The sequence below is a fragment of the Anas acuta genome, chromosome 1 (genome assembly GCF_963932015.1).
Source record: "Anas acuta chromosome 1, bAnaAcu1.1, whole genome shotgun sequence".
Classification (NCBI taxonomy): Eukaryota; Metazoa; Chordata; class Aves; order Anseriformes; family Anatidae; genus Anas; species Anas acuta.
This window is the reverse complement of record NC_088979.1, coordinates 196,516,190-196,530,354: the sequence shown is the minus strand read 5'-3', so window position 1 is coordinate 196,530,354 and position 14,165 is coordinate 196,516,190. Positions and strand designations below refer to the sequence as shown.

At 36.3% G+C, this 14,165-nt stretch overlaps 1 protein-coding gene across 1 annotated transcript in view; it reads left to right on the top strand.

The window, feature by feature from the left end:
• SEMA3D (semaphorin 3D) overlaps positions 1-14,165 on the top strand; it is a 143,403-nt gene that overhangs the window by 34,589 nt on the left and 94,649 nt on the right. The window contains 1 exon segment of the mRNA XM_068669963.1: positions 10,514-10,702. Coding sequence (XP_068526064.1) covers positions 10,588-10,702 — 115 coding nt within the window. The 5' untranslated portion in view covers positions 10,514-10,587.

The window sequence follows — 14,165 nt, the reverse complement described above, 5'->3', positions numbered from 1 at the left end:
GAGTCAATATTTTAAGATTTTATTCTGGTGCTAGGTTCTCATGGGATGGGCAAGCCAGGACTGTTTATGTGAACAATATCTAGCGTTCTTGAGGTATTGGATTAAGTTGTATAGCTAATGTGGTTTCTATACCCATTCTGTGTATACTTAATACATCTTGTGTGCATTGCTGTTCTTGATACAGGGATCGTGATCTGCTTGTGAATCAGCTCTTGAATGATTGCTGCTTTCAGACAGTTTCATAGAAGGAAAGACTTTCTGAATTCATATTTCAGTAGTAAAAGGGATTGATCTGTGAGCAGATCAGATAAGTGATGCCCGCATCGCAGGAGTCCTTGATGAGAATGCTCACTGTGGAATAGGAATAAACATTTGATGGCTGTCAGAGCCTTAAGCTGAGGAGTACAATATTGTTGGATGCTGCTGAAGACCTTCAGTGTATGATCTTTTTCAGTTATTTCTCTGTCCACTAGCTGTTAAAAGAACTAGTAGAAAAATGTAGGTAGGAATAGACATCAGGAGATCATATGGAGTTCAATCTGCAGTTCAAAGAAAAGAGAACTTCAGCTTTGGATCAGGTTGCTCAGAGCTATGTCCAGTCCAGATTCAGATGTCTGCATGGAAGTAGATCCCACAGCTTCTCTGGGCTCCTGTTCCACTGTTGACCACCCTCATAGGGAATGACGCTTTAGAAATCCCTCAAGATCAAGGCTGACTAGTCTTCTTAGAGGACAAGTGTTTATCAGGGCAAAAGAAACTAGAGGTGACACTTTACACTCTACCTTTGTTCGTATTAACATACTGGTTATGGCACTTCCTTAGTTACCAACTAGTTAACTGTCTATAAAGCGTTGCTATTTTTCAGTTAAGTTTTGATTCATCTGTGCAGTCTGTGTCCTCACTTTAACCTCACGAGACAAAGGAAAGTTATTGTGGTTTGAAACCAAAGTGGAAATAGTTCTGTGTTGAATGGAGGTGGTGATGCCTGATTTTTTTTTTTTTTTTTTTTTTTCAGTATGGCTGTTTCAGATTCCAGGAACTGTTGTGTTAGCACCCTTCACAAAACAGCTTAAAAATAGACCTCCAGAATGACTCTCTTGAACCAAATATAAATTGTTTTCTGTTGCAAAAATCAAGCAGAAAGTTCTCTCAGGGTCACGTAGCAGCATGTTCTAACCCTTGAAAATCTTCAAGTTGGTTAGCAGTGAACATAGACTTTGATAACCTGATGTCTGAGCTCACACAGTGTGTGTGTTAGGCCTTACACAGCTCTGTGAAATTCTTGTTTATGGAAAATGAAAGGAATTAAGGAACTGCCTGGATGTCGAGGGGATGTGGGTACTGGTCCTAACTGCTGGTGTGACCTTATGCAAGTGGTGTCATCTCCTATGGCAACATTTAAAAAAAATCAATTGTCTCCTAATGGTGAGGATAGTGGATAGTGAATAGAAGCATTAAAGCTTTTAAACTGCTCAAGTGCTGTAGTGATCGGTACTCAGGGGAAACTTACTAAGAGAAATAGGTGCACATTAAGTTAGGATAAAATGAATTGTGTAAGCGTACAAATAGGATGTGTTATAGTGGTTCTGCTACCTCCCTATCACTTAGTCTCCAAATGGAAATGAAATAAAAAATTAAATTAAAAAAAAAAGAGAAAGAAAAAGAAAAAAAAAAAAAGAAAAAAAGAAAACAAACACATTCATCCTAACAATAAAATAACTAGGCTAATAAAAAAACATAGATCAGTGTACTGCAATGTGCACGTTGAGTTGAATATCATTTTACACATTGGCTGTACAAAGCATTGACACAAAATTAGTTGGACAACCAGTACAAAAAATATTCATCCAAAAGAGTTCAAGTGTACGATCATGAATTATTAAATCAAAATCTGTTAGAAATGTAAATTAAAATCCTTCCGGCACATCTCTCCCTGTACTGCAGTTTATATATTAAAGCTTTTCGAACTATGCTGTATGGAGTTCACTGACAGTGCATCTAATAATGAGGCCATATACTGATGAAAGGAATTATATGAAAATATGCCGTTGGATATACAGCAAACATATTTGATCAAAAGCCAACTGTCACATGAAATAAACATTTTTTAACCATCAATAAACTGTAATAGCCTGAATTCTTTTTAAAAACTATCACATTAGACAGCTGACAATGAACTAGTAATACTGGTAGGTAATGAAACATCCTATCAGAAATAGTACAGTAAAAATAATTCTGAAAATGGTTGTGTTGAGGCCAACTGTAATACAAAGAGGCCTATCCTTAATATTTGCAACATTCTAGTTTTCTTTAAGAGGCAGCTTTTAGATACAGCTGGGATGTCTGTGAGTACCTACAAGCATATAAGAAAAATTCCAAGAACAATAAACTAGCTGGCGAAAAATTTCTGCTTATATCAGACAAATCTAGCTACAATTTTAACACAGTATTTGCTGTGACATGAAATAAACATAATTATATTTGTAAATGTAAGTATTTATTCTTCCCTTTCTACCAACTTTTTTGCTTGTTTTTGTTTGGTTGGTTTTAGTAGGATCTGTTGGATTATGATTCTATGGATAAACTGGGTGGCTGTGGGCAGAATGACTTTTATATTGTTGTATAGTATGGAGTTAATAAAGCTATTTATAAGCTGGAGAGAGCTTAGGTCTGGGTTGCTTGGATCAAGGACAGATGATCCCTACATGTTTGCATCTGTAGATGTAGATGTAGAAAGCCCACTGGCTATACTCTTCCACAGTATGAACAGTTATATACCTTGCTTTTGTATGGTGACTAGAAATGAGTCTGGACTTGATTCATGACAGATTTCAACAGTGTGAAATTCACTGTCTTCCTGTCACAAACACGCAAAATAAGTAAGACAAGTCTCCATGCATGTAAATAATCTGTAAAATACTCCTTTGCCTCTAGTTACTGGTGACCCCAGAAATACCAGCAAGTCCAGACCTCTGATAATTGAACTGTCAGTGCTGGAGGACTCATGCTCTACCCCTGCAGATGTTGGCAGGTCTCCTATGAAAGGATGTACAGAGAACAGTTTTTCCATAGTAAAACACTGGCAAGAACTCCTGGAGGTGAAAAAGAGACTGTAATCCTTCCTTTGAGTTGGCTTTTGTAGATGTATATTTCTTCCAACAAAATAATGGTGGTTGCAGGGTCAGTGGTTTAGCTGGCTTGACATTGCTGCCTGGGGTTAATTCAGGTTTTAGCAGCACCAGTGCAATCTGTAAGTGTTTAAATGTTCAAGTAGGTCTCTCCAAAGCGAGCATTTATTTTCTGTGATGGCCATCATGACACTTTTCTGGCTTTTCAAGTATTTTCCCAGTAACAGGCCAAAGCTGTTCCACAGGCTGAGCTTTCTGCATGCCTTCTTTCCCTGCCTACTTTACTCAGCCGAGCCACCCCAAGTGCTCCAGGTGGTGACAGATGTTTTAGAGGAAAATTCTCTGGCTCTCTTCAAAAAACTTCAAACATCATGGTACTCGGCAGGAAGTGGCTTTCATCTAGTCTACCTTTTCATTAAATGTCTTGAGGAATTTTCATCCTACTGCCTTTTCCTTTTCTTGGATACCTAAGTTACAAAACCCAAAACAGAATTGCTTTTCATAGTTTGAGAGGCTTTTTTGGTCTGCTGGGAAGGCATGCTGTACCTACGATATTGTAATGTTGAGGTTTGGCTTAATGTTCCTTTTGATTCTTATATGTGTTGCTAAATCATACAATACATTTTTTTTTTTTTTTTTTTCTTTGTCTTTTTTTTCTTGGTTTTCTTCTTATATATATATTTTAATGATCAGGTGTGTAGGGTGTTCTCATATTGTTCTTAAAAAGAGCTTAGCTTATGGGAAGCTGTTACTACAGACATAGTATCTGAAGTCACAGTTCTTCCCACACAAAAGAAAAAAAAAAGAAAAGAAAAAAGAAAGAAAGAAACAAACAAAAAGACGTTTGAGATGCATATGCATCTAATATTAGAGTGAATGGCACTCTTTTTTTTTTTTTTTAATATATATATATATATATGGAGGCACAATATACAAAGAATTCATGTTCAGGAATAACATTTCAAGAATAACATCATCAGTCTTGGATTTATGCATTACACATCCAGAATACATAGTGCCACAGATAAAACTTCTCAAAATCACTGTTTTTAGTAATATATAACAAGTTTGTGTACATGGTTATCTATCAATCACATTCTGAAAGGATTACTTCTGTGTCTACGTGAAATCTTTGGGCGTAATGCTGACCCTTTTGACACTGACCTGAAAAATATCCCAGTATCTTCTGAGGATAAAGTACTCATTTCCTATACGTATAATTTTAAGTGCATTATAGTAAAGTTCATGGTCAGATGAACTCTTCATGGCAGTGTGACAGAAACCACTCTATAAAGGTTACCCATTTTTAAGAGTTTTTATCTCCTAACAGACTACATGCCTTTTATGAATGCTTCCATCAGCAGACTAGTTTCATTTAACTCTGTATTCAGAAAAATGAAGCCATAAAATTAAAAAAAAAAAAATAATATTATCTTCAGTCTTCTTCTCTTACATTTCAGTTTCTTCGTCTCCATTTTTACTCTAGCTTTGTCTTAATGAACTAAAAATCCAGTGTAAGCCTCAAGCGTATTTACACCCATTGGAGAGCTTTTTTTTTTATTTTTTTATTATTATCAAATGATTCTCTGCAGTGAAACTAATTTTGACTTCTTGCTTCCTCAATTGCATCCTCCTCGTTTCTCAGTCCCATAATTTTATTTACCTCTACTTGGCTGTTGTCATGTGGGAATGAAAACAGCAGTTTTTCTTGCTTTCTGAATTACTGGTGTTGAATGGATAGAGTATAAATCCTGTGAGGAGTTCAGTAAAGATAAAGCCTGTAAAGCTTTGTAAAACTCCTTATAACCCAGCTGGGTTATGTATCATATGAATTGTTACTATTCATCTGGGTGTTTAACAATAGCAAGGTCTATTTTATGACAAAACCTTATCTAAACTAGATATACCTAAAACAATGATGTAAAAAAATAAAAAAATAAATTAGTCACCCACTGTAGGCTGTAGTGTTAGGAAGTGATGTGATATTGATCTCTCTCTCTCTCTCTCTCTTTTTTTTTTTTTTTTCTGTAAAAAGAATTATTTTTCTGAATCCTGGAAGAGAACATTTGCTGCATTATAAACAGCACAAAAGCTACTTAATAAATGGGAGAATAGTGATGAATAATACTGTTTACCAGTTCTTGGATGGAGTTAGCTTTAAGCTGAGATTTCACAATGAAGAGAAAAGCATCCTCTGCCAAATAATATATCAACAGAGCCTATCTAAGAGCTACATTAGCATAGTTACATTATGCTCTGGATCAATGTCATCTTTGTTACTTAAAAAGCAAATTAAAGATTTTAAGTAAGTCTGGAGATACAATTTTACTTTTAGTTCATTTTATTTTATGAATTATTTTATGACTCATGTGTTTACAGTTTCCCTTCCTATTGATGCAGAATGCTCAATATCCAATCCATGATTATAGTATTAATCTAGTATATAGTATTAATCTAGAATATAGTATTAATCCATGATTATAGTATTGAAATACACTAATATTATTCCTGAAAAGGTATGTGATAGATGAGATGTTTACAAGAAAATGCATTGGAAGAATATCTATGTATTTGTGGTTAAAATAATGTGCTTTAAATGTGACTGCATATATATAAAGCTTCTGTTTGATGTAGTTAAACAGATAATATATCTTTTAATACATTTGAATTTTGGGTGGGAATTTTGTTTCTTTTTGTAGTTGAAAAATTTATTTATTATTAATTATTATTGCTAATAAGCAATATGTTCGTCTAGTAGTACGCTCATGCTCTGCGGTTGATGAAGATATCATCACAAGGGACATCTTTTATTCTCTTCTTATTCCATGGAAAAATAAAATAAAATCCCCAAATCCCAGTCAGTGACAGAGGAAAAGAAAGAAAACCTTGGGTATCAAAGATAATAGTTTACATATTGAGATTAGATGACCTTGGTGACTTATTGAATCTACTTATGAATCCATAGTGATTATCAGATATTTTTCTATTCTATTCTTGCCTTTTTAAAATAACATGAGCCAAATAAAAGATTTTCAGTGGTTATTTGCAATTTATACCATTGCTATTAGATGCAGATCACAATCTGGTTAATCACTTTAGCTTGCATTTGTTGCAGGCTGTTTTCATCATCCTCTTCATCCGAGTACAAAATTCTGAATTTTAAAATGGCCATGGAAAACTAGCACTGGAGACTGGAGGTTTTAAATTATCCTCCAATTCAGAAGAGGTTTTTCTTATGGAATTCAGCTGAGTTACATGAGCTACTGTTTAAAAATTGTATGTTTGTGGATGGGTCACAGTCCTTTCAATTCTGGACTTCATGATGCCAAGGGAGGTCGGACACCTACTCAGTATTTGTGAATGTGAAATTTTGCATTCAGATAGGGTTTAGCTGAACAATCTGAAAAAAAAACACAACACTCCCATAAGCACAGAGCTCCCTACTGGCTGTGTATTTGAGAAGCCTGAAGAGCTCTGTTTATTGCAACAAAGGGCCTGGAATAAATTATGTTTAGTAAATTGGCTCCAGGTTTTCCTCTTTCAGACAGTAGCTTCAGAGTGATCTGTTTTATAGACTCCATTAAATCTGACCAATTGCAGAGAGGTGACACCTCATTTAGGGGACGTGACATCACACATGTGCCAGTTACATCCAGCTGCCTCTCTCTGGCAAGATGGCAGGACACCGGCGGATCCACGTTTTGTCTTTTGGCAGTTTTCACCCACACTCACTGTGAATTTACAGGCCCCACAGGGAGGTCCAGGCACGATGGAGCCAGGCGCCTTGTCCCCTCTTCAACCAGGCACCTCCCACCCCCGTGTGGGGTAAATAATAGCTCCTTTCTTCTAGTGGAAATACCCTGTTACTGGTGAGATGTGTACATAGCCTCCTTCCTCAGCCAGTCTCACAGGTGATAATTAACACAGTGCAGATATTTCCTAACTGAAGGCAAGGTGGGAAAGTGGGAAAGCAACTTTGGCCTCAGCGTTTTTTTTTTTTTTTTTCAAGTTAATTTTCCTCATTTATTTTGTGTCTGACTATGATGAGGAAGTTTTAGAGCATGTTGGTGCTTAGCAGAAATATTGAAGAACTAAAGGAAACAATAATTTTGCTCCCCTGACAAAGCTCTTGTTTTTTGAGCAGAGGAAAGAAAGGGAGTTAGATTAGCTTTTAGGTTTCGTATTTTATTTCTGTTCATGGGTCTGATTATTTTAGAACAGCGTGACCACAGCTCTCTTGGGCGCGGGACACTGATTGACATTACATATGGTACAGAGAAGAAGGGTACTTCCTGAAGATTAATGGCCAGTTATTTGGTCTGAAGTTCATTAACCTGGGCTGGTCATTAGACTGCTGGAAGGACTCTGTGTGGAAGCTGGAACTGTATTAGAAGATCATCATAAACTAAAAATATATGTGACAATCTGGCTGAGTTGCAGTGAGTCTAGGACAAGACAGTTGGCTCAAGCTCACACAGCAGCTGTCTTCAGTGAAAACTAAAAGCCTTATGTCAAAAATTAAAGCAAATATTTTTTCACAGACATTGTTCAAGTGAAAGGAAAAAAAATAAAAATTTCCATTAGCAAAAGAGCCTTACATGAAAAAACAAGGTTTCTTATGACCAAAAAGCTGAATTCGGTGCTGATCTTCAGTCTGCAATTAAGCAATTGCAGAAATTTGCAAAATTTGGGCAACTGCTTTCTTTTTTTCTGCCAGTGGTAATTTTTTTCCTGACTTGTCACTGTACTTTGTCTTGAGCAGATGAACCCCAAATCCTTTAGTGAGATCCCTGTTGGCTGAGACCCAGAGCCCCAAGCCACTAAATCTCATCGTACTTGCAGTGAGACTGATTCTCTGTTGTTTCTTTTTCAAGTACGGTTTATCTCTGTCATCCCTCTGAAGATGAACTGGGCTGTTATGTCTTGTCTTAATACCCCCCTGCTTCTCTTCCCTCATTCTTTTCCCCTTTTTCACCCCAAAATGATGTGATAGGACCCTGAAACAGACAAATCAACATAAGCTTTTTTGTTTGATTTTTGTTGTTGTCCAAATACAAATACGTGTACCAGCATGTAAGAAATAAGGGCTATCATCTCTCAGGATCCTACACTCCAGTTAAGAGAGTGGAAAGAGGAATGAGAGACATTTCAAATTCCTCCCCTCCCCTCCCCTTCCCTTCCCTTCCCTTCCCTTCCCTTCCCTTCCCTTCCCTTCCCTTCCCTTCCCTTCCCTTCCCTTCCCTTCCCTTCCCTTCCCTTCCCTTCCCTTCCCTTCCCTTCCCTTCCCTTCCCTTCCCTTCCCTTCCCTTCCCTTCCCTTCCCTTCCCTTCCCTTCCCTTCCCTTCCCTTCCCTTCCCTTCCCTTCCCTTCCCTTCCCTTCCCTTCCCTTCCCTTCCCTTCCCTTCCCTTTCCTTTTTCTCTTTCTTTTCCTTTTTCTCTTTCTTTTCCTTTTTCTCTTTCTTTTCCTTTTTCTCTTTCTTTTTTTTTCTTTTTCTTTTTCTTTTTCTTTTTCTTTTTCTTTTTCTTTTTCTTTTTCTTTTTCTTTTTCTTTTTCTTTTTCTTTTTCTTTTTCTTTTTCTTTTTCTTTTTCTTTTTCTTTTTATCTTACTAATATGTAACATCTCTTGGCCAAAAGTAGTGCATTCAGACACAGAATGGGGGTGTTGAGGAAGGGATTGAGAAGAAAGAAGTTTAATGTTCTGCGTAGGAAGGATGCTTCGGGCATTTTACAAATCTGTTCCCCTCTCTCTTTCCTCATCACGCCCTTCCTGTACACTCCCTTGTCCTTTAGTATTGGCAGAAGTGCTGGAGGCTCAGAAAGCCCCAACTTCATCTGAGAAAGGTTTCCTCTGTCAGAGAGAACTAAAGGAGTCCTCTTTCCAGTCTCTTTGTGCCGGGAAGGAGGTACTACCTGCCTCATGAGCTGGTGAATTGATTTTGGATGCCTCAACAGCATGCAGAGAGGTTCTGGCACCAGTGCTGCAGCTAGGTAAAGTTCAAGACAAGGGGTGGCTCATGAGGGGGGTGAGCTGGATTGTATTTCTTGTGGGCTCACAAGGAGCCTTCCTTCTGGTGCCTGTGCAAGTGATAGATATTGTGGCCTTTGAGATCACTCTTTTTATCAGGCTGTTTTGGTACCTTTCAGAAAAGAATTTTCATGACAAGTCATGAGCCATTAATCTCGTTATTAACCATAGCATTTCCTTACATCTTGATTTACAGAATCACTCAAACACTGACATTTGTCATTTTGCTGTCTATCTTCCCTAGCCTTTTGTTATGGTGCACCTCCAGGGGAAAGGATCTGGTCTCATGTATATTTTCATGCTCCGACCTCTGTGATTTATTAAACATAAGTTTCAACCTTTAGAACCTCGGGATGTCATGTCAAATAACTTCAAATCAATTAAAAAAAAAAAAAAAAAAAAAAAAAGCAGGCAAAATGGATCTTTTATAACTGGGTACAAAATAAGACAACTGTTGCTGCTTTCTGTGCAGCTACTGGGGTGGCTGTGTGACCTGTGTGACCTGTAGGAATTAGGTTCACTACAGTTTTATGATTGCGATTTTGCGTAGGGAAAATAAGGACATTGATAATTACTTTCTTTTGTTAAACACTTTAAGATTTATGGAATATGAATGATTGTTATTAAGTGAAAAGTGTTGCAAAGCTGGCTTAGTTGCATACTGTGTTAACATAGTCTCATATCAGCCTATTGACCTCAGCATGAACCACTCATTAAAGTTTATAGGACATTTTGGTGGATGAATTGAGGCAGTTATTCCACTGAAAATATCTTACTGCAAAGCACATTGAAGTCCATCATCTGTGTTGACTTTTTTCTCTATTAAAACTAAACACAACAGCTTGCTGTATCCAATTTTCTTAGTTTATTTATGAAAGTTTATGATGGGTATGTACTCACTGTTAACTTAACTTGTTCACTCATGGTATCTCAGATATTACAGCTTATTCTAGTCATACCATAAACATACAATAGCTGTTGTACTGAGATAAAGAATGAGTTATAAAACTTTTAAGAAATCTAATGGAACTGTATGAGATAATGAGATACATTAATATTTTTGAGTGACAAATGATGTTTTTATGGATATTACATTAATTTAATTTGTGCTCAGACTTTAGTTATGCTAGACATTGGTATTTGAAAAGTTTAAATATTTTTTCATCCCTAGTAAGTGTAGTATTAAAGAAACAGATATACAACATTTAGATTTATACTAAACAAAACAAAACAAAAAGCAAACTTTTGTAACAAATGTGTTAAATTAGCTACTCTTTAAAGATAGGTCTGGCTTGTTTTCAGAAATATTATTTATATGATAATGCAAAAGATCTACAGATGTTTCCTTTTTGTTTTCAGATTAAATTTGGATTGTTTGAAATAGCAGGGAGGTATTTCACCATACTGCAAAAGATACAGAAGAAGAGAGCAGAATGAGAACGTCTCAGATACCGAATGCCTGCTGCCTGTTATCTTTAGCGATGCTGCTCCTTCCAGTCACTGGAACATCAAAGCAAACTATACCAAGACTGAAGCTTTCCTATAAAGGTAACAACTTATGTGTAATCTTACTTATGTGTATTTCTTGTTGAGGAGGTTGAGAAGGTTGAAGGGTTTAAATATATAGTTAAAAAATTCTTTAATGCCCATGTTCTGTAGAAAATGGATTTCTTGTTGCTTTGATTGTACAGTAAACTTGAACAGTTTTCACAAGATACAGAGATATATCACTGATATTGTCTCCTTTAGCTAAAGCAAATGCTCACCAGATTGTTATTTTTCAGTTATGTCAGCACCCTGTGCTTATGGGAGCTCAATTTGCTTTCAGTTTTTCAAACATTGGTCTTTGTATGCATTTCAGAATCACACTCGGGATCGTCTGACAGGACAGGAGGCTGTAAAGCCTTCATCAGTGGTTATGATATGTTTATCATGAGCTCTAACACTCACAGGAATTTATTGAGTAAATAGAATGAAATATTATTTATTTACAGGCTTCTCTTTTGCTAGATGTGTATACCAGTGTGTATGGAATTCCACTGTGTATATCTGTGTTTGAATGTGTTTGCAAGAGAGACAGAGGAAGAGAGATCAAGAGATCTTGACAACATTTTTATAAATTCAGGAAACAGTTACACTCACTTAAGCCAATGAATACAGAGACTGAAAGACCTGACATGAGTTATGAACGTTAGCAGTAAAAAATCCCTAACACATAGCCAGACTTTTCACAGCTAGGCTTTTTGGAGATAATTCCCAATAGCAGCATATACCATATGGCAATGGCATTTATTGTGGATTTGACACTCATGATTAGTGAATTCCTCTTGACTTCAAAAGCAGATAGCCTTTAGCAAAATCCTGATGGATGCATTTGGCAGGTAAGGAGAAAGGGAGAGAAAAATTATTGAGGTCAACACAGGGAAAAAAAAAAATCACTGCAATCTTAGTTTGAAATAGTGGCAGAGACCTGCTGGGAGTGGTTGGGAAAATGCCTGAGCTCGTTCAAAAAGATAATGAACGGATGATTGATATTTAGGCCCTGACCCAAACTTTTATTAGCAACTTTATAAACCTTTCAGTTTGGCTTGAGGGTTACAGTTTCCTATCCAAACTTATCCACCTATATCCCTCTAGGGGGAAAAAAACAACAACATATACAAACCAGCACATAAATCTTAATTTGGAGAGCTGCAATGTAACTGAAAAATCAAAGGAGAGAGAATTATCAGATTTTTTTTTTTTTGGGGGGTGGGGGTGGGGAGAGGGGTGGAGGTGGTAATTTTTGTTCTTCCATAACGTACAAGAAAATAAGTTACTGCTTTTAAAATAAGAAAGAGGGAAAAGAGTCTTAAAAAGCAAAACAACAACAACAAAAATCTCATCCATTTTATTCATTTGATATTATACCTCTGAATAATATATGGAGAACAAGTAAAGGAAAACATGGAGCTTTTATTCTTTCTGCAGCAAAATACCACTTCTCTTACCCAGAAGGAAAACAAATGAATTGTTCATGTACATGTACATATATATATTTTTTAAGAAACTGCATTTGATTCCCAGAAACATTGGATGTCTTTCTAAGCCATGATATGAAAAGTTCTAGTGTGGCCATCCACTTCAAAAACAACCAAGATCAGGCATGTTTAATCCACAGATGATATATATATATATATATATATATATATATATATATATATATATTTTTTTTTTTTTTTTGGTCAAATAACCACCCTGCAGCCACGTGTCTGGGTTTTAAAGAGCAATTCTGATTTTTTTCTTGGAGCTTGCTTGTCAATGGGTGATGGACTTTGCGTTGTAAATGATCCAGCTAGTATGTCATAACAAAATCAAGATTTTGTTGTTGACAGCAGTGTGTCAGATGTTATGACTATTTAATATAGTTGTCAGAACTAAACTTACTTTTCTTTTCTTTTTCTGAACTTTTTTTTTTTTTTTTTTCCCAAGCATTCCAGCCAAAATAACTTCAAGGTTTCTGTGCATAAGTTGTAAGAGAAATGAACTGTCTTGCCAATTCTCATAAAATTGGTAGAGTCATGTCATTGACAAGTCCTGGCATCTCCATTCTTTGGAGTTTGAATATCATGAGGATAATATGAAGCCTTTTTCCATCTTTATGGAAAACTGACCAAACTTGGCCACTCAGGCAGCTCTGAAGACCTGAACACACTTGTGTGTTCATTTCACTGCTAAAAATGTCTTTCAAGGGAAGGTTTCATCCTCTTCCAAATGCAAAGTGTTTAGGGAATGGCACAGCTCCATCTTCCCGGAATGGCTGAGCATATACTAAGGCAGTACAGCCGGAAGTGAGCAGAACTTTCCCCTGCAGTTACTTTGTCTCACAGCTGTAGCTGCTGCAGTGTAGTAGCACACACCTCAGCCGAGGGCTAGGAAACTGCTTCTTCCCATTCCCTAAGAGCAAGGATAAGAAAGAGCATGCAAAGTATTGCTTACATGCTGAGGATGAAGAAAGGTAGGAGACAGGAAGAGAGGAAGAAGAAGTAGCTGTATTGAAGAAATATGGAAAAGGAGAAAAATGAGAGAGAAAGAAAGAAGCCAGTGGTGGATAGAGGAAGAAGAAGCAGGGTGGGGTAGCTAAGGAAGTGTCTACAACCACAAGAGCACTCCAATAAAACTCTGTTTGTCACATATCTTCTGTGTTCAGACAGCAATTAAAAATGAGGTACTTTCAGGGGCAGAAGTCTGGGCTGTAAAAGTTAAGATGTAGATATTGCAGTGAATCATAGGGGTACCAACATGATGCCATACGGTAGATTTCCTTCATTCTTTGCCCCAGTTCTAAAAACACAAATGCAAAAAATCATATACCCATAAAACCACATATATAAAACCACTCAAGTCAATTAAAATATCTTTTTACTAGAGGTGTACAATTAAGAATATATTCTACACCTATGTTGATATAATATGTTACGATCTTTAATTACATACCTCATCTTATATTTCCATTTTTTTCCTGATTAATTAATTGAATAATTCTTCAGTATTTCTTTTTATGACTTATATTTAGCTATTAGATATTAGTGCATGCTGTTCGTAACCCAGAAATCATTACTGTTCTCCACAATACCTCTCAGTACATAGTCCTTAATTAATTTATTAATTTATTAATTATTAATTAATTTATTTCCTAGATGTTTTATCTGTCATTCTTATTATTATGTTATGCTTGTAAAATTAGGACAAGGTAAGCAAACTGTCTACCAAAAGATTACTACTAGGGCCCGATTTTTGAGCAATACTCCATATTTTATGTCTTTAAATACACTACATTAATTCTCAGAGCAAAGGTGTGTATTCTGATTCATTCATTCTGTAGCTGGAGATAAAATATGACTCTCATACAAACTGCAGAAATAGTCAAGCACAGAAGTGACATTCAGCTTCCCCAAGCAACACATCTTTGCTGTCGACTAACCCATTTAACATCCTTATTTCAACTTCTACAACAAATGAAGAAAATTAT